Here is a 21,635-nt window from a genome sequence, read left to right on the forward strand (position 1 = left end):
ATCTAATTCCAGAGCGTTTTCATCACCCCACAAAATAACTCCTTCCTTACCCAGTAGCATGAACTTAGGTTTCTTGTAACTTTTGTTTTGTTTGTGTTTCTAAATAATTCACCTGGTCACTTAATGCCCCAGCACCAATGGAAAAGATACTTTATAAAGAAAATGAGGATATACCTCCCACCTTCCTACACATTTTTGGTAGAACGTGAAGATATATATCCAAGACAAAATACTTTCATTCCAGTTATCCTAATGAAGAGCATTCCTAGTGTTTTCATCTATATTTATTGAAGTATAATTTACATATAATAAAACCCTCCAGGTTAAGTGTACAGTTTCATGGGTTTTGACAAATGTATTCAGTCACATAACCATTCCTTCAATGGAACTATTCCCATCTCAGAAACTTGTATCTTGTTATAATACCCTCCCCCCCAACCCCCCCCACACACCCTAGGTCCTGGAAACAACATTGATCTGCTTTCTATCCCTATAATTTTGCCTTTTTCTAAAATTTCATACGATTATAATCATATAGTAAGGAGTCTTTTGTATCTGGCTTCTTTCACTTAGCATAATTCTTTCGAGATTCATCTATGTAGTTGCAAGTTCAGTAATTCATTTCATTTTACTGCTGTGTTGTATACCATCATATAGATTATATGACAGTTGTTTATCCATTTTTTGTGTTCTTTAATCTATTTTAGGATATATTAAGATCAAAGACAATATAATCAACTGTTAATCTGCGAGAGCAAAAAAATATGGAGAGTATTATAGATAGAAAAATCCCCAGAATAATCTTATTTTTTTATTCATTTATTATTGATGAGCCATGGGGTTGTTTCCAGTTTGTGGTTAGTTTGATCAAAACTGCAATGAACATTTCATTTATACACATCATTTATATTGGGGGCTATTCGTATTTTTCAACAACTTTACTGAAATGCAGTTTACATACCATATTTACTCATTTTAAGTGTATAATTTTTACTAAGTTTGTAACTGTGCAACTATCACCGCAACATACTTTTAGAACATTTCCATCACACACCAGAAATATCCATCATTGTCCATTTGCAGCCAGTTCCCTTTCCCACCTCTAGCTCTAAGAAACCATTAATCCATTTTCTGTAGAGTTGTGTTTTCTAGACATTTCCTATAAATAGAATCATATAATATGTAGTCTTTTGTATCTGACTTCTTACACTTAGCATAATGTTTCTGAGGTTCAGCACGTATTCATAGTTCATTCCTTTCTAAGGCTGCATATGTTAGGTATTCCATTGTATTGCTCTGCCACATGACGTTAATCCATTCAATAGTTGATGGACATTTGGATTGTTTATACTTTGAGGCTAGTATTAATAATGCTGCTAAAACATTTGTGTAGAAGTATTTGCAAGCACTTGTATTTTTCTCTTGGGTAGAAACCAGAGTGAAATTCTGGGTCATAGAGTAATTTCATGTTTAACTTTTTAAGAAAATGCCAGAACTGGTTTCCAAAGTGGTTGCACCATTTTACATTACTGGAAACAGTTTATGAAGATTCTCATTTCTCCACATCCTCACCAACACTTGTTATTGTCTTTTTTATTACAACCATTCTAGTAGATTTGAAGTGGTACCCCATTCATTTATAAGCATTTTCTGTCAATGACTTGGTTTTTCATTTTCTTAAATGGTGTCTTTTAAAGGAATTTAAATTTTGATAAAGTCCAACTTACCAACTTTTTCTCCTACAGATTGTGATTTTGGTGTTGTATCTAACAACTCCTTGTCTATCTAAGGTCACAAAGATTTTGTCATGTTTTATTCAAAAAGGTTTATGTTTTTTCTCTTACATTCAGGACACATTTCTCATACATTTGTGCATGTTATGAGGTAAAATGTTAGTTCTAAATTCATCATTTTACATGTGGACATCTATTTGTTTAAGGTACTACCCGTGGGGCACATGGGTTGCTCAGTCGGTTAAGCGAGTAACTCTTGATTTCGGCTCAGGTCATGATCTCACACTTGTGAGATCAAGCCCCAAGTCAGGCTCTGTGCTGGGCATGGACTCTGCTTAAGATTCTCTCTCACCCTCATCCCTTGCCCATGCAAGTGCTCTGTCCCTCCCCCCCCCAAAAAAATAAATAAAATAAAATAAAATAAAATAAAATAAAATAAAATAATAAAAATAAATAAAATACTACCCTTTCCCCCACTGAATTGTCTTGTTACCTTTGTTGAAAATCAATTGACCATAATTGTAAAAGTTTATTCCTGAACTCTAAATTATATTCCATTGATCTGTCTCTCCTTTTGCCAGTACCAGACTGGTTTGATTACTACAACTTAAAAGTTTTGGTGTCATAGATTATAAGTCTTCCAACTTGGTTCTTTTTAAAGATTGTTTTGGATATTCTGAGTTCTTCACATTTCCTTGTAAATAACCATCTTAGAATAAGATGGTTTTTTTTTTTTTCCTGGGGGGAGAAATCTGCTGGACTTTTGATGCAGATTGCCTGGAATCTATTAATCATTTTGAGGAAAACTGCCATTTTAGTAACATTGAGCCTTCTAATCAATAAACATTGAATATTTCTCCACTTATATAGATCTTTAATTTATCTCAGCAATGTTTTTTAGTTTTCTGTGTATATATTTTATGTTGCTTTTGTTAAATTTCTTCTGAAGTATTTTGTTCTTTTTTATTCTATTGTGAGTAAAATTCTTAATTTCGTGCTCAGTTTATTGATGACATGTAGACATTCAGTTAATTTTTAATATTAATTTTTATCTTCTGATCTTGCTGAACTCATTTATTACTGCAATAATAGTTTTTTGGTGGATTCCTTAGGATTTCCTAAATACAAAATCATGTCATCTGAGAATAAAGACGGTTTTATTTATTCTTTTCCAATCTGAATGCATCTTTTTTTCTTGCTTGATTGTGCAGGCATTTGCTTTTCATTTCAAGTAATTCTTTCTGTACTTTGTCTTTACTATATAAAAATAGTTTTTATTTTAAGAATAAAAAGTGATCATTATATAAAATACAAAGATAATATTATTTAATTCTGATATACTAGTAAATTTTTTTAAACTTCAACTTATAGTAAGTATATATCAGACTTTTTATGATATAGCTTGTTTGAAACTAAGTTTACGGGGTCAAACTTACATGTGTGTTTCAGAGATACAACAAACAGTGAAAATTTGCCTCCAATAATGCATAGTTTAGAAGTTCTTCATTTGGGCTATAATGGAATTTGTAATTTAATTCAGCTACAGCTTAATAGACTAAGAAATTTAAAATTCCTCTTTCTACAAGGTGAGTAGCAACACTGTCAGTGTGTTTATTATTAAAAATTGATTTGGTAATCCTGTTTTAATATGCAAATATTAGCATCAACATTTACACAAAACAGATTGACAAAAATATTTAGTAATCGCTAATGGGTTTTTCTTGGGTTATTTACATAAATAATGTAAATGCAATATTCTAGGGCTAGAGAATACTGCATCTGTAGCCCTAGAAAATGCAATGTGCTGGCACTATATATGGTATTACATCATAATTTATTTTTATATCACAGTTCAGTTAAAAAACCAATAGAGGGGCGCCTGGGTGGCGCAGTCGGTTAAGCGTCCGACTTCAGCCAGGTCACGATCTCGCGGTCTGTGAGTTCGAGCCCCGCGTCAGGCTCTGGGCTGATGGCTCGGAGCCTGGAGCCTGTTTCCGATTCTGTGTCTCCCTCTCTCTCTGCCCCTCCCCCGTTCATGCTCTGTCTCTCTCTGTCCCCCCCCCCAAAAATAAATAAAGGTTGAAAAAAAATTAAAAAAAAAAAAAAAAAAAACCAATAGAAAGTAACCAGTGAGAAATTCAGAATTGGGCTAAGCACTAAGAAATATACAGAAACACTATATTATTTTAATTATATATAAGATCATTGCTCTAAAGCAATTTAAGATCTACCTGTGGCAATATACTGAAAGAAAGATGATCAGTTCTGAGTAACTATGCATTTCTAATTTAAGTGCAATAAGGTTAGAGAAAAGAGAAATTGAAACATATATGGGACTCTTTGAAAGACTGATAGAACTTAGATGGAAGGTGAACATGACCAAGAGTTTTGCAAGTAGTGGGGAGAAGAGTCACAAGAGCACAACTGTGGTGTCTATGGACCAACATTTGAAAAGGGACCAACCTGATAAAAACAGAGTATGCAGTTCTCTGAGAGAGTTATGAAGCTTCTAAACATATCAATTTGAAGTATAATGCTCATTTTGCAACTGAAAATGAGTAAGAGTTGTAAATCTTTAGAAAAGTAGAATGAGAAGAAAAAAACAGTTTGAAACAATAATTATTTAATGGCACAGAAGAAAGGTTGGAGGATCCAGCACTGAGACATGTGGGAAGATATCTGTATAGTTGATCTGAGTATGGTAACTTTTTTCTGAAAGACAGGCTTTTCTAGATCATATATTTAAAATTTTAATGCATCTTTTTGCCTATCAAAGGTGCTTATGAGTTGCTTCAAGACCATGGAGACTTAGCCTTAAAAGACCAAGAAACAGAGCACAACAATAACAAATTTTTTAAGATACACTGATGTACAAAAAAAAGCAAACAACCTAGCCCTGGAAAGTTTATTTTAATCTAAGAATATAAAAGGGAGTGTGTTCTCTTGCTGTGTCTAGCATGACAAATCAGAGTGGAGCAGCCTTATGCAGGAGGTGAGGCAGTTGACTCTGACAATAATGGCTACCATTAATTGGGTCATTAGGTAAAGTATTTGTTTGCATAGATTATCTCACAAAATCTACACAGCAATTCAACATGGTAAATAATTTTACCATAAAAAAAAACCATAATTTTGTATGCATTTTGCAAAAAAAGAAATTGAATCTCAGTGGGGTTAAATGATTTACCTAAGTTTTCACTAGTTAATGGTTTTCACCTGTGAATGGTGTGAAACACAGCTCTGTCTGATTCCAAAGCACATGCATTTTCTATCCACACAAAAGACATAGTAAGGGTCTGGGCTAGAGTCATGTCAGTGGGAAGGGTGAGTAAAAGGTGACTCCAAAATACATTTTAAAAGAAGGAAATATTAGGACTTACTGACTAATTAAACATATAAGGAGATGAAAAATAGTTCAAGAGGTTTTCATGATTTCATTAGGAGACTGGGCAAAAGGAGGTACTAAAGCTAGATAAAGTCATTGTGAAAGGCTGCTACTTTGTAGTAAGGAATGATCAGGTTGTGTTATGACAATTTTGAGATGTAAAAATGGAAACTTTTTCAAGCAGTAGTAATGGACCACAAGTCAAGACTAAAAATTATACCAAAGGAGGTGACAAGTGGAGTCATAAGTGTATGTGCTTACTTAGGAAGTAAACATAGAGAAAGAATAAAAGGCCAAAAGAGATGTGGAGACACCCCCTCCCCTTATATACATCCCACTAATCCCCTGACCCAGCATTAAGAAGGCTGGAGAAATAAGACCCAGTAAAGCAATCATATAAGAAATGTTGAAAGAAAACAAAGAAATGCAGACCTTAGGCCATTTTTTTTTAAGTAGGCTCCACACCCAACGTGGGGTTTGAACTTATGACCCTGTGATCAAGAGTCACATGATCTACCGGCTGAGCCAGCCAGATTTCCCAAGAAATATAAACTCTAAATATCAGAAAAAGAAAGGATGAACAGCCTCAAAGTCAAATGATAGGAAGAATAAGGTCTTTGAAAAAAATACTGAATGTAGAAACTGGATTAAACAAAAAGAACAACATTGGTAATTGTCAGATCAGATTTGGAAACATGCAAAGAGCAAAAATCAAAGTGAAAACAATGTAGAGGGAAGTGGTTGGATGGGCAGTGAAGATAACAGAGGTTGCATACTTGAGGAGCTTATCCCTAAAAAGCAGGTAAGAGGTCAGAAGGTGGCTAGTGAAGTTATGAGCATATTTGGAGGTTTATAAAGAGGTGAGTTAGGTTAAAGACTGAACAGGAGGAGATGATTCTGAGATCAATCAAAGGGAGTACACAAATAAAAGCAATGATAAGATGAACCCTGGCCAGGGTCCACAAGAGAGAGATTATGAACCAAACTTTCACCTATTATGTTAAATTTGCAAGAAGATGAGGAAGGTGAATCTTGGGGGAAGGGCAGAGTGAGGCTGTACGGTAGCAAGTTAGAATCTTAAGGATTAGGAGTAAAATTTATCTAAAACATAACTATTTAGTTGAATAAGCATGAGTTTTTCAAACAATGGTTAATGTTCCTAGTTAAAGAAATGTAAGATCCCTGAAATCACATTCAGCATAGTTTGGGAGTTTCTTTCTTAAATATGTTTAATGAGCCTTCTAAAATGAATCCTGGCCAAAAGTATGCTATGGCAGACATTATTCAGTACTTGAAGCTATCCCATAATGATTTTTATACCACTGGCCTCAAAATATCAAAGGTGACAGTCTAAATGCATAATTTCATGAAAGTAGTATATTAACACAACTGAGTCTCTTTTCTCAATCTGACTTACATAAACTTTCTTCATTTACAAGCAAGACACTGGTAAAGTTTCAAAGTCTGTGATTTAGTTCTGTGAACAATTTTATTGAAGGCTGTGATGTTATAAATTTCTCTAAAGAATAGAACAAAATAAGGTAAATTTGCCATAGCTCACCAATTCTGAGACACCTGCTTCTTATTTTTTAACATATCTGAAATCTGACCATGCATTAATGGATAGCATGTCATAGTTTACCTAACCAAGTTTTTTTCTCTTAGTATACATAAAATACTGACCTATCTTGACAACTGTTATTGTCTTAAATTCAATGAAATACATTACATTTCAAGAAGAATTCCAACATCATGGAATCACACGTTCAGTCATACGTTAGTTTGCTAGGGCTGCCATAACAAAGCACCACAGACTGGGTGGCTCAAACAACATACTTATTTCCTCACAGTTCTAGAGATTAGAAGGGCAAGATCAAGATGTCAGCAGGGTTAGTCACTTCTGAAGGCCTCTCTTTTTGGCTTTTAGATGACTTCTTTTCAGATGGTTTTCCCTCTATGTGCATCTGTGTCCTAATATCTTCTTATAAGAACACCAGTCATACTGGATTAGAGCCCACCCCAATGACCATAGCTGCCTCTTTAAAGACCCTACCCCCAAACAGAGCCACATTCTGAGGTACTAAGGTTAGGACTTCCACATACAAATTTGGTGGCGACAGGGAGGATGTCACAATTCATCCCATAACAAACAAGGAAGATGAATAGTGAATGAAATATAGTGTGGCATAATAGAAGCAGCATTGAGCTTAAAATGTAAAAGGTCTAGGTCAGGCCTGGTGTTGCCACTTTTATGTCCCTGTGCAAGTCACTTATTCCTCTGACTCCCAGTTTTCTGATTATTAAAAAATAATATTTTCCCTGTCCCATTTTGAGACTCTAGTAGAAAACACATTTAAAAGCATTTTGTCAAGTCAAGGGTCCTCTCATTATCATTATTATTAATACTTACAAAGCTATCGATTGCTACAGTAGAGAGAAATAATGGGTTGTAAAGGATTGAGATTTTATAGAATGTAATGTTTCATTCATTTTTAATTTTTTAATGTGGCTGTGGTGCAAAAATATGCTGAGAAATAAATAACAGCATAATTAAGGTTTATTCTTCCAACTTAACACAACAAATACATTTATTTTAAAAAATATTTAGATATACCTATTTGAATACCCATTAGAAAAATCAGATATACTCAAGAAGTATATCTTTTGCAGTGCTTTTTTGCAGTACTTTTATACATCTACTTTTGTCAATACCAACTATTTTAGCACTTAATTACTGAACAGACAGATTGGGTCAATTCAGTACATCGTATACTTCACATCTTGATCTCTCAAACGTAAAGGAAAAATTTTAGCAAATGTTATTTGATGATAATGCTACCTTCCCACAAACAGCACTTCTATTTCTCCTTGGAAATACGTTCTTTTTAGCATTTTACTTTTTAAGAAATCATTTGATAAAAAATATTTAAGTGAAGATAGGTTAGACCTTTGTTCAAAAAGTTTGGGCTCACTTGACATTATCATAACTTCTCTTTCTTCAGGGAATGAAATCAGTCAAATTGAAGGACTTGACAATTTAGTAGTCCTTCAAGAATTGGTAGTGGACCATAACCGCATCAGAGCATTTAATGACAGTGCCTTTGCCAAACCAAGCTCTCTGTTGGCACTTCATCTGGAAGAAAACAGACTACGAGAGCTGAGCAAACTACAATCTTTGGTAAAACTTGAGAAACTCTTCCTAGGATATAATAAAATCCAGGTAACATATTTTTTTTGTTATGAAATTACAAGACTTAGCTCCTCTGAACATAAAGCTTCCAAACACATCAATGAAAACTTTGCTACTGTGTTACTTATCATTTATATGCCATGTAAATACTCCATGAAGCAGAGACATATAAATAGTCTGTGATGCAAAGATGTCCACTCTGCTCCTAGATTTTAAACCCAACCAACCCTACATGTATCCACCTACTAAAAACAAGTTAGCTCTAAATGTTCTAAGGCTCCTCCAGCAGTCCTAAGAGATCTCTTTTGTTCTTGACTGCACCAAGCTATTTATTTCCACATCTCAATCCCAGACTTCCTCTGGTTCTTTAAACTTGGCATATGTCCTTGGTCTACCTGATATTTGACTCAATTCCTGATAATGGACCTTGACCTGACTTTAATATTCCATCTCTACTGACTCAAGACTTTCTTATGTAAGGTCCTGCTTTAGTTTTACCCGTTCAGATTTCAACCTATCTCCAATGTCCTGTCCCAGTGAGCCTGACAGACTCTCTGCCCAGACATAGTATGCAGATAAGAGGGTTGAAGGTATATACAACCTTATACAGCCCTAACATTTCTCTCAGTGCTTTGGTGATGATCTGTTATCCCACCTCTTACCAATTTTACTGCTTTTGCCTATACCTCTAAGACAACCTCAAAGACAAAATAAAATGTGGATTGTCAGCCAAGAACAGAGACCAAGTATATCTTCCCCACATTTGATCAGTATATAGCATAGTAACTGGTACATAGTAATTATGCAATCAATATTTGTTTGTGGCTCTACTTGCTTTAGAAAGTCTTTTCTATAGTGATATAAAAGCCTGTTCAAGGCTAGAAGGAAATCATGAGTACTGTCCTTTTCTACATAGCAACTAGGAAATATACATACAGAGAAAAATGGCATACAACTAATTTATCAAGGTTCAAACAACATTCATCTGAGAAAAGCCTTCCAAACTGGCAATGATTCTTGCAAAGCTTTATTCAGAGGAAATCTAAACTGGGAAAATTGCAATCCTATGGAAAATCTTTCCATTAATAGCAACTGAACTGACACAAAGGATTGTCATATCAGACTTAACATGAATCAGATCATACCCAGTTTCAAGCTTTACTAATAATTTCAAGGATACACAGGGTCTGGGACATTACTGTGGCTTCTCAGATCCTTTCTTTCTACATACTGTCTAGCTTACATTGAAATATAAGATCTCCAAGGGAGATTATGTGTGACAGATTTTGTGTGAGTGATCTCTTATAACAAGGGAGTGTTTCATTTATGAAATACCTCCACTTTATCCTTGAGCTTACATGATATTTTATAGGGAGCCATGCCTGATAATTCTATACTTTTAGGTTTATTTGCTCTAAGCAGTCCTTAACCAGGGAGGTACTGCTAAGAGCATCTCCCCCCACCCTCCTAAATCGCTACAGGAATGAATGAATGGCAGAATGGTTATTGTAACAACTTCCTCTCTAGTAACTCAAGCAGGATAATGCCCAGTCAAGGTTATTTATTATCAAAATTTAATATAGCTAATGGACAAACTATATGATAAACCATGGGAAATTATACATACGTCACCAAGTGAAGGGGTATTGATTGTTTAGTGATCAGTCCTCTTTTGTTTATTTTTATTCTTGAAATAGTATTTTTCCTAGAACTTAGATTGATCATTATACCATCAAACTTATTCTATTAATATTATAGTACCTTAACATGAACATACATTCAGCTGGGAAAAATGAACTGAGATGTGTAAAAAGGTTAAGTTAGAGATTCTGTTTAACTGAAAATATTATGTTCTTCAAAATTGTAAACTCCCCATTCAAATTTTCTTTGGGGGAGAGATTTTTTTCCTCTGTATTCGTACCAACATGGGTAGGTGACACCAGCATCAACTTCTACAAATGGGCAATCAGATCAACCCTTGGGTTGATAAAGACTTCTAGAATAGAAGGGAAAAGGCTTAGAAAAATTAGGAAAACACTTCAAATGAAGGTATATGCAGCCCTACATTAACCTACTTTAAAATCTTCCATAAACTGCATATCCTTGATAACAGATTCTAGTGTGAAGCTTTTCACTTAGCCATCATGACCCATAATGTAGATTTGGAAAATTGTTGCCTGTAGTCCTGCCCTTGCAAGTAAAATACCAGAAACACAACTGAAAGGTGAGATATTTAATTCAGCTTTACAGTCCTAGTTGATTCCTGTGTCTAAATGACTCCCCTATCTGGCATCAGACAACCGTGTCTACTTTTAAACATCCCAGTAATCACCTGAAGCTGGAAATGACTCTAGGAAATAGTCCATTGCTATTTCTTGCCCTAAATGAAAGGCCCCAATCTGAGCCTAACTAGCTGCTACCTAAGCTATTACTATGATTGCCATAAGTGCTTATTCTGAGAATGTACTCAAAAGATAACAACCATTATATTTTGGTTAATGTTGAGCATCTGACTTCAGCTCAGGTCATGATCTCATGGTTCATGAGTTCAAGCCCTGCAACAGGCTCTCTGCTGTCAGCTCTGAGCCTGCTTCGGATCCTCTGTCCCCCTCTCTTTCTACACCTCCCCCACTCATGCTCCCTCTTTCAAAAATAAAAAAAAATAAACATTAAATAAATAAATAAATGGAAGCCATTAGCCCTCTTTCCCAATTATGAACATATTAGTTTTCTTGATATATCTTTACACCAGCATTATCATCCACACATTTAACACTCTGTTTCTCATATTAATATCTTGACATCTTTGATTAGAAATACTTCACTACTAAACACTGTTGTACTCTGTTTCATTTGAGAAGATGATTGAGAAAAAGACTTTTCATATTTCTATGCTTTCCAGTCATGCTTTGCTTCCACAAATAGGAACTACCTGTGGGTCAAATACATAATATCTCTATAGATAACTGACTGTCAGAGATTTTCCAAAGTCGTCCTAAATTTATGAGACTTCTATGATCAACATTGAAAAGATCAATCACTGTAGTCAAATTCTACTTCCAAATGGTCTAAAATAGGTCTAAATGTTTTTATAGTTAGTAGATGAATTGGCTATGTCTACTTGTCAATCCAAATAAGAATAGGAGCATATCAATAACTTTATGTTATTACTATAAACTAGCAGCAAACTGAAGCTGAGCTTGTTGCCTAAATTTTTACAGAAATAGCATATAAAAAATAATTTTGCAAAACTTAAGATATACTCACAAAGTTTCACCAATGATAAATAGACAATGTTAAATAATCCCATCCATACAGAAGACAAGTCATTCAACCAGAAAAATAGTTTTTCAACTATAAATACTCCCAGAAAGTATATCAGGATGCAGTCCATTCAGTATCACATGTGCCTTTATGGCTAAGGTGTGTTTAAAATTATTTAGACTGGATTCACCTTCTTTTCCACACTTCTGGGTCAATCTTCTGGGGAATTAACCAACTATAATCTCAGCTTTAGATCATAACTTTTCTGAGAAGAAATTTGGTGTTTTCTTGCAAGTGCTGCTATATGGCCTATATCCCATGTTAGAATATTGTCTTTACCAATCATGCATTTTGAATTAATTGTACATAGATCTGTCCTTAATCAACATTACAGGATTTGTCACTCAAGCTCACTTTGGAGAATTCAGCCATGAGCTAGCTGTAGTCCAACACTTACATATGATTACTTCAAATCAGTGTATATTTGAAGATTTTGGATATAACCAAATAATAACTTATTAACTTTGGAACAGGATATGACAGAACTGGAAAAACTTGATGGTATCTCTTCTCTCAGAGAGCTTACAGTTTATGGCAATCCAGTGAGTATGTTATTTTTCTAATTTATCAGTTAATTTATTTATAGTTGTATATAATTAATTTTTATATGTGAGAATTTTTTATCTGTTCCCATATGTATAGACAGTTATCCAAGCACAATTTATTGAATACTGTCCTCTTACAACTTGTTATAATATAATCTTCCATTGTCACATATAAAAGGATCTGTTTCCAGATTCTATGTTGTATTCATTGGACTATTGTCAATCCCTGTACCAGTATTATACTGTGTTAATTATTAAAGTTTTATATTAAGTTTTGGTGTCCAGGAGAATAAGCACCTCCAATTTTCCTTCTCTTCCTCCTTCTCCTCTTTTTCTTTCTTCACTGTCGTGGCTGTTCTTGGCCCTTTACACTTCCTATGAGTTTAAGGAAACAGATTTTGAAGCTATGTGAGAGTCTTATTGACATTTTAATTGGAATTGTATTGAATATATAAATTAATTTGGGGAGAAATTTGCCATATTTTCCTGTTGGAGGCTTTGGAAGGATTAAATAGGTAGCACTTTTATTTACCTAACATCTGAACAAATTGACAAATATGACAGTGGCAGATAGAGAGGTGAAAATACTTTGCTTACCTTCGTGAGAAAGCCAAATGGGCGTGCTAACAGATCCCAGAAATAAGCAATCATCATCACCTGGTAACAGGAAATGCTTGCGTGAATTCTTTCCACATAGGAGGAGAGCTTCTGCTGGAGGAACAGCAGGCATTCTCCTAGCAATAAATTCCTTCCCAAGACAGGAAAGACAAGAGCTAAACATGCCCAGTCTAACCTTCCCAGGTTTATCAATTAAGTCACCCTGCTCCTCTTGGTGGAAGAGTGAGGGGTTGAGAGAGCCCACTAGTGCCACATCACAGAGCTATTTCCACCAAGAAAGAAGTAATAATAAGAGTCTCCCCTAATATTTGTAGTATTTAGACTTCCCATTCATAAGCGTGAATGTCCCTACATTTATTTTATGTTCTTCAATAAAATTTATAGTTTTCTCCTAAAAGTTTTAATCATCTATGGTTTGATTTATTCTGTTGTTTTAATAGCTACTTTGAACAATATCTTTTTACATTTTTCTAATTATTTGTGGCTGAAGTACAGCAATTCTGATTTTTGCATTGTTCTGATTTTTGCATGCTACTCTTTATCTAGGAACCTTGTTGAATGAACTCTCTTTTTAGTTCTAATGGATTGTAAATTTTGTTGGATTTTCTCTGTAGACTATCATATTATGTACAAATAATGACTATTATTTCTTTCCAATCCTTACATTTTTTTAATTTTCTTTACTTAGTGTGTTGACTAGGACCTCTAGTACAGTGTTGAATGAAAGCATTGATAGTAGGTTATTGACTTCAAAAATGCTTCTAAATTGTTACTATTAAATATGAGTTTTTTGTACATTATGGGTAGATAATCGTCAACATTTTAAAGGAGCTCCTTTTTTTAAGTTTATTTATTCCTGAGAGAGACCGTACAAGTGGGGGAGGGGCAGTGAGAGAGGGAGAGAGAGAGAATCCTAAGTAGGCTCCCCACCATTAGCGTGGAGTCAACGCGGGGCTCCAACTCAGGAATCATGAGATGATGACCTGAGTCGAAACCAATAGTCAGACGTTCAAACAACTGAGCAACCCAGGGGCCCCAAGGAAGCTCCTTTCTAATTGCAGTTTACTACTTGTTTTTATCATGAATGGTCATTGGATTTTGACTAATTGGCAATTCTGTTTTTCTCTTTAATCTGTTAATATGTAAATTATATTAATAGACTCCAGTGTTAAACTATCATTAATCCAGTGCTGAATACTATTTATTTGGTCATGTTTTATGCTTTGCTGGATTCAGTTTGCCAAGATTTCATGTAGTATATCTGTATTTATGGAAATAAGTAAAGTTATCCTATAATTATCTTCTTATGCTATTCTTTTAAATTCATCAAGGTTGTTCTTGCCTCATAAAATTAACTGGGAACTCTCTCCCTCTCTCTCTTGCTAGTCTATGAATTAGCATATATAAGAAAAATTCCTCTCTGCCCCTCCCCCGTTCATGCTCTGTCTCTCTGTCCCAAAAATAAATAAACGTTAAAAAAAAATTTTTTTAAAAAGGGGGGTGCCTGGGTGGCTCATTCGGTTAAGCGTCCGACTTCAGCTCAGGTCACGATCTCACGGTCCGTGAGTTCGAGCCCGGCGTTGGGCTCTGGGCTGATGGCTCAGAGCCTGGAGCCTGCTTCCGATTCTGTGTCTCCCTCTCTCTCTGCCCCTCCCCTATTCATGCTCTGTCTCTCTCTGTCCCAAAAATAAATAAACGTTAAAAAAAAAAAATTAAAAAAAAAAAAAGAAAAATTCATTCATTTGAATCTGGGCTCAATATTTTTTGAAGTTAGGTTTTAAACTACTTATTCAAATTCTTTAATGGCTATAAATCTAGTAATGTTTTCTATTTCTTCAAAAGTCAGTATTGAGAAGTTATATTCTTCTATAAACTTGTAATTTTTTATAAATTTTAAATGTATTACTATATAATATTCTCCTGAATTTTAAAAATGTCCTCTATATTTATGTTTTGTCACCTTTTTTATACCTAAATTTGTTGATTTTTGCTTTTTCTCTTTTATTCTTGGTAAGTCTTGCTTAAGACTTATTTTGTTTATCGTATTAGTATCTCCAAAGAACCATGTTTTGGATTTATCAAGTGGTTTATTTTTGTTTTTTATTTCACTAAGCCCTACCCTTGTTTCCATCTTTCAGTTTCTTGGAGTTTACTTTTTTAAACATTTTTAACATTATTATTAAAACTATTTTTAGCATAATACTGATTCTGTGGTTCAGCTTTTATTTGTTTTAAGTTTTTATTTTGCTTCCAGTTAGTTGGCATACAGTGTTATAGTGGTTGCAGTTGTACAATGTAGTGATTCCACACTTAAATACATAACCTGATGCTCATTACAAGTGCACTTCTTAATCCCCATCCCCTATTTAATCCATTCCCCCACGCACCTCCCTTCTGGTAACCATCTGATTGTTCTCTAGAGTTAAGAGTCTGTTTCTTGCTTTACTTCTCCTTTTACCCCTTTGCTCATTTTTTTTCTTAAATTCCACATATGAGTGAAATCATATGGTATTTGTCTTTCTCTGCCTGACTTATTTCACTTCACAGTATACTCTCTAGGTCCATCCATGTCATTTCAAATGGCAAGATTTCATTCTTTTTTATGGCTGAGTAATATTCCTGTATGTGTGTGTGTGTGTGTGTGTGGTGTGACATCTTTATCCATTCATCAATTGATAAATCAACTGATGGCTGTTTCCATAATTTGACTATTGTACATGATGCTGCTGCAAACATCAGGATGCATATATCCCTTTGAATTAGTGTTTCTGTATTCTTTAGGTAAATATCCAGTAGTGTGATTGCTGGATCATCAGGTAGTTCTATTTTTAACTTTTTGAGGAACCTCTACACTGTTTTCCAGAGGGGCTGCATCAGTTTGCATTCCCAGCAACAGTGCAAGAGGGTTCCCCTTTCTCCACATCCTCACCAACATCCGTTGTTTCCTGTGTTGTTGATTTTAGCCACTAGGACAGGTTTTGATTTGCATGTCCCTGATGATGAGTGATATTCAGCATCTTTTCATGTGCCTGTTGGCCATCTATATGTCTTCTCTGGAAAAATGTCTTTTGTGTCTTCTGCACATTTTTAATTAGATTATTTTGTTTTGGGGTGTTGAGTTTTACACGTTCTCTATATATTTTGGATGCTAACCCTTTATTGTATATGTCATTTGCAAATATCTTCTCCCTTCAGTAGGTTCTCTTTTAGCTTTATTGGTTGTTTCCTTTGCTGTGCAGAAGCTTTTCATTTTTTTTTTTTTAATTTTTTTTAAAAATTTTTTTTTTCAACGTTTATTTATTTTTGGGACAGAGAGAGACAGAGCATGAACGGGGGAGGGGCAGAGAGAGAGGGAGACACAGAATCGGAAACAGGCTCCAGGCTCTGAGCCATCAGCCCAGAGCCTGACGCGGGGCTCGAACTCCCGGACCGCGAGATCGTGACCTGGCTGAAGTCGGACGCTTAACCGAGTGCGCCACCCAGGCGCCCCCAGAAGCTTTTCATTTTGGTGTAGTCCCATTAGTCTATTTTTGCTTTTGTTTCCTTTGCCTCAAGAGACATATCTAAAAAGAAGTTGCTATGGCCAATGTCAAATAAATTACTGCCCTGTGTTCTCTTCTAGGATTCTTATTGTTTCAGATCTCACATTTAAGTTTTTAATCCATTTTGAATTTATTTTTGTGTATGGTGTAAGAAAGTGGTCCAGTTCCATTCTTTTGCATGTAGCTGTCAAGTTTTCCCAAACCATTTGTTAAAAAGACTGTCTTTTTCCATGGGATATTCTTTCCTGCTTTGTTGTAGATTAATTAACCATATTATTGTGAGTTCATTTCTAGGTTTTCTGTTATGTTCCATTGATCTATGTGTCTATTTTTATGCTGATACCATACTGTTTTGATTAATACAGCTTTGTAATATAACTTGAAGTCCAAAATTGTGATCCCTCAAGCTTTGCTTTTATTTTTCAAGATTTCTTGGGCTTTTAAATGTCTTTTGTGGTTCCACACAAATTTTAGGATTGTTTGTTCTAGCTCTGTAAAAAAATGCTGTTGGTATTTTGATACGACTGGCATTAAAACATATGTTGCTTTGGTTATTATAGACATTTTAACAAGAGACAAAGAAGGGCACTATATAATAATAAAGGGGATAATCCAATAAGAAGATATAACAATTGTAAATATTTATGCATCCAACATGGGAGGACTCAATTACATAAAACAATTAATAACAAACATAAAGGGACTAGCTGATAATAATACAATAATAGTAGGGGACTTTAACATCCCACTTACATCAATGGACATGATCATCTAAACAGAAAATCAACAAGGAAACAATGGTTTTGAATAATAACACACAGGACTTGATGAACTTAACAGATATATCCAGAATATTCCACCTTAAAACAGCAGAATACAGATTCTTTTCAAGTGCACCTGGAACATTCTCCAGAACAGATCACATATTAGGCCACAAAACAGGCTTCACCAAATTCAGGAAGATCAAAATTATACCATGCACCTTTTCTGACCACAACATTATGAAACTAGAGGTCAACCACAAGAAATAAATCTGGATAGACCACAAATAAATAGAAGTTAAATAACATGCTACTAAACAATGAGTGGGTCAACCAGAAAATAAAAAAATAAATTTAAAAATACATGGAGGGGAGCCTGGGTGGCTCAGTCGGTTAAGCATCCGACTTTGGCTCAGGTCATGATCTCACAGTCCGTGAGTTCAAGCCCGGCGTTGGGCTCTGGGCTGATGGCTCAGAGCCTGGAGCCTGCTTCCGATTCTGTGTCTCCCTCTCTCTCTGCCCCTCCTCTGTTCATGCTCTGTCTCTCTCTGTCCCAAAAATAAATAAACATTAAAAAAATTTCTTTAAAAAATACATGGAAACAAATGAAAATGACAACATAACAGTCCAAAATCATTGGGGTGCAGCAAAAGTGGTTCTAAGAGGGAAGTAGATAGCAACATAGGTCTACCTTAAGAAGCAAGAAAAAAGAATCTCAAATAAACAACTTAACCTTAAACTGAAGGAGCTACAAAAAGAACAACAAATGAAGCTCAAAGCCAGCAGAAGGAAGGAAAAAATAAAGTTTAGAGCAGAATAAAAGATATAGAAACTAAAAAAATAATAGAACATATCGATGAAACCAGGAGGTAGTTCTTTGAAAAAAATTAATAAAATTGATAAACCTCTAGTCAGACTCATCAAAAAGAAAAAAGAAAGGACCCAAATAAATAAAGTCACAGATGAGAGAGGAAAAATGACAACAAACACCACAGAAATATAATTATAAGACAATATTATGAAAAATTGTATGCCAAGAAATTGGACAACCTAGAAGAAATGAATAAATTTCTAGAAACATATTAATTACCAAAAGTGAAACAGGAAGAAATAGAAAATTTGGACAGACCAATAACCAGCAAAGACATTGACTCAGTAATCAAAAAATTTCAACAAAAGTCCAGGATCAGATGGCTTAACAGGTGAATTCTACCAAACATTTAAAGAAGAGTTAGTACCCATTCTTCTCAAACTATTCCAAAAAATACAAAAGAAAAGAAAACTTCTAAATTTATTCTTTGAGGTTAGCATTACCCTGACCAGATATCAAAACCAGATAAAGATGCCAAACACAAAAAAGAACTACACTCCAATATCTCTGATAAACAGAGATAAACATAGATGCAAATATCCTCAACAAAGTACTAGCAAACCAAATCCAGCAATACATTAAAAAAAATAATTCACCATCAAGTGAGATTCATTCCTGGGTTACAAGGATGGTTCAATACTTGCAAATACATCACATTAATAAAAGAAAGGATAAGAACCATCTGATCATTTCAATAGATACAGAAAAAGTATTTGACAAACTACATCCATTCATGATAAAAAAACCCGACACAAAGTAGGTTTAGAGGTAACATACCTCAATGTAATAAAGGCCATCTATGAAAAACCCACACCCAATATCATCCTCAATGGGGAAATACTGAGAGCTTTTCCTCTACGGTCAGGAACAAGACAGGAATGTCCACTTTCACCACTGTTATTTAACACAGTACTAGATTTCCTAGCCACAGCAATCAGATAACAAAAAGAAATGAGGAATCCAGATCAGCAAGGAAGAAGTAAAACTTTCACTATTTGCTGATGACATGATACTCCATATAGAAAACCTGAAAAATTCCACCAAAAAACTGCTAGAACTGTGAAATGAATTCAGGAAAGTTGCAGGGTACAAAATCAATATACAGAAATCTGTTGCATTTCTATACACCAATGCTGAAGCAACACAAAGAGAAATTAAGGAATCTATCCCATTTAAAATTGCACCAAAAACATGGGGCGCCTGGGTGGCGCAGTCGGTTAAGCGTCCGACTTCAGCCAGGTCACGATCTCGCGGTCCGTGAGTTCGAGCCCCGCATCAGGCTCTGGGCTGATGGCTCAGAGCCTGGAGCCTGTTTCCGATTCTGTGTCTCCCTCTCTCTCTGCCCCTCCCCCATTCATGCTCTGTCTCTCTCTGTCCCAAAAATAAATAAACGTTGAAAAAAAAATTAAAAAAAATAAAAAATAAAATTGCACCAAAAACAATAAGATGCCTAGGACTAAACCTAACCAAAGAGATGAAAGACCTGTATTCTGAAAACTATAAAACACTGATGAAAGAAATTAAAGATGACACAATGAAATGAAAAAAAAAAAATCCCATGCTCACAGATCAGAAGAAAAAATATTGTTAAAAGGGAATTTACTTTAAAAAAAATTCTTAAGTTGGATGTCTAGTTCATTTTTAGGTTTCAAAACACTGCTTAGCAGCATATTAAAAGTTTTGATATGTAGTATTTTTCCTGTTCTTTATTTCTTAAAATCTAGTCTCCAAAAGATTTCTTCTTTATTCCATGAATGATTGAGAGGTGTGTGTGTGTGTGTGTGTGTGTGTGTCTGTGTGTCTGTGTGTCTGTGTGTGAATTTCAAACCTATGAAGTGTTTTTTGTTATCTCTTTGTCATTTATTTCTGTTACTGTGTTTTGGTCAGAGGAGACAGTCTATACATTCTTTGGTATTTATAAGACTTTCTTTCTGGCCTATAATGTGGTTCATTTTTTAAACCTCTATTATATATATATACACTACATTAGAAAAAAATAGATTGTTGGCATGCCTGGGTGGTTCAGTCAGTTAAGCGTCCAACTCTTATTTCAGCTCAGGTCTTGAGGGCGAGCCCTGCTTCGGGATCCACACTGGGCATGGAGCCTGCTTGAGATTCTGTCTCCTCCCTTTACCTTTCTCCTCCTCCCCCACTCACACTCTTTCTCTCTCTCTCTCAAAAAAAAAAAATAATAATAAAATAGATTGTTTATTCATTCCCCTTTGATGAAAATTTGTCTCTTTTTGTCTCTTCTTCATGATCACAAGATGTGCTATATACTTTTTCTTTGCTGTCAGTCCCCCAAGAACACCCCCACATTCAGAGATTTGCTAAAAGAACTCAAGGGACTTAGCATATCATTGTACTCATGGCTAAAATTTATTAAATGACATAGTGAGGATTCACAGCCAGGTGATGAGGAAAAAAGACACAGGTGGAGTCTGGAGAATTGATAAGTAGGCTTCCTTATGCTCTTTCTCTCCCATGAGGGAGAGAAGGGTCACATAGTACATACTCTTCACCCAGCAACAAAAATGCAGCAACATGTGTTTATGTTTCTACCCAGGAAATTCCACTACACTTAGCATTCAAGCATTTTGTTGGAAGTTGGTCACATATGTACCCAATGCCCATCACATACCAAAACTCCAGACTCCCAGAAGGAAAGCAAGTTGACCATAAATCATATCATTTGGGTAAGCAGTCTAGGCACAGTGAACTACCTTTAATCAGTTAAGGAATGGTGGGAACACTTCCAAAATCCAAGTACCAAAAACTAGTCAAGAGCTATCCTTGCAAGCAGACCTTTCTAAAGATAACAGTTTCAGGCCTACTATGTTAACTCTTCCTATATACCTTCTTATGTACACATGCAAATATTTTTCAGAGTAGGCTGACAAACTATGAAGGGATGGATTATACAATCCAACAGATGTGTACTGAATTCAATTGGACAGTGCCTATGGGAAAATACCATATAAGTTTCAAAGTAATTACTCATAAATGAATTTTTATAGCATAATCCTATTCATGAGTTGAGATTGCCTGTAGTTAATGAACAATATTATATACTCTAAAAAGAGACTAAACGTCTAAATGGTAGTCTTGGTTAACAAAAAAAGTTCTAATCTTCATTTAGTATAACAAGAAAGTGAGAAATCTTTCAAAAAGGGAGCTCATATTTGTATCAGCTAACACTACAAATTAGCTATTATCTGTCATTTTTGGTGCCCAGGTTAAATTTCTTTCTCTATAAAAGTTAATCTTTGAAATAAAAGTTTTTTTAAGAAATACATTGTTATTTTTAACTTTATTCAGATTTGCAGAAAAACACTACATCGCCACATGCTCATATTTCGGCTGCCTAACTTACAGATGTTAGACGGAATTCCTGTGAATTCAGATGATAGGGCAAAAGCTGAATTTCAATTCTCTGAACTACAAGCAAAGAAAACTTCGGTAATACTTCTATTATTTATACTTTTCCTTTTAAAATATATCATTATTAACAAATTAAAACCAATTTACTGGGTAAATCTGCGCTAGGATGTTCTGGTAGACTATTTTAGTATCTATTTTAGTGATTACTATCAAAAGCATCTTGATCTGGTGAATAGAGCATATACATACATGCAAATTCCAGGGAAGCTCCTTTTTCTAATAATG

General features: G+C 34.8%; 1 protein-coding gene and 1 long non-coding RNA gene across 6 annotated transcripts in view; one reads left to right on the forward strand and one right to left on the reverse strand.

Annotated features, from left to right (window-relative positions):
* Window positions 1-21,635, forward strand: part of LRRC9 (leucine rich repeat containing 9) — a 119,766-nt gene that overhangs the window by 83,571 nt on the left and 14,560 nt on the right. For 3 of the 4 annotated variants that reach the window (XM_043556287.1, XM_043556284.1, XM_043556285.1), the window contains 4 exons: window positions 3,183-3,319; window positions 8,121-8,338; window positions 12,106-12,174; window positions 21,288-21,428. In XM_043556287.1, the coding sequence (XP_043412222.1) occupies window positions 3,183-3,319; window positions 8,121-8,338; window positions 12,106-12,174; window positions 21,288-21,428 (565 nt within the window). Of the gene's footprint in view, window positions 1-3,182; window positions 3,320-8,120; window positions 8,339-12,105; window positions 12,175-21,287; window positions 21,429-21,635 lie in introns of those variants that run through there. The other variant, XM_043556286.1, reaches the window with a different exon arrangement.
* LOC122469171 overlaps window positions 1-21,635 on the reverse strand; it is a 99,900-nt gene that overhangs the window by 46,620 nt on the left and 31,645 nt on the right. The window lies entirely within an intron of this gene.

This window comes from Prionailurus bengalensis, chromosome B3 (assembly GCF_016509475.1).
Source record: "Prionailurus bengalensis isolate Pbe53 chromosome B3, Fcat_Pben_1.1_paternal_pri, whole genome shotgun sequence".
Lineage (NCBI taxonomy): Eukaryota > Metazoa > Chordata > Mammalia > Carnivora > Felidae > Prionailurus > Prionailurus bengalensis.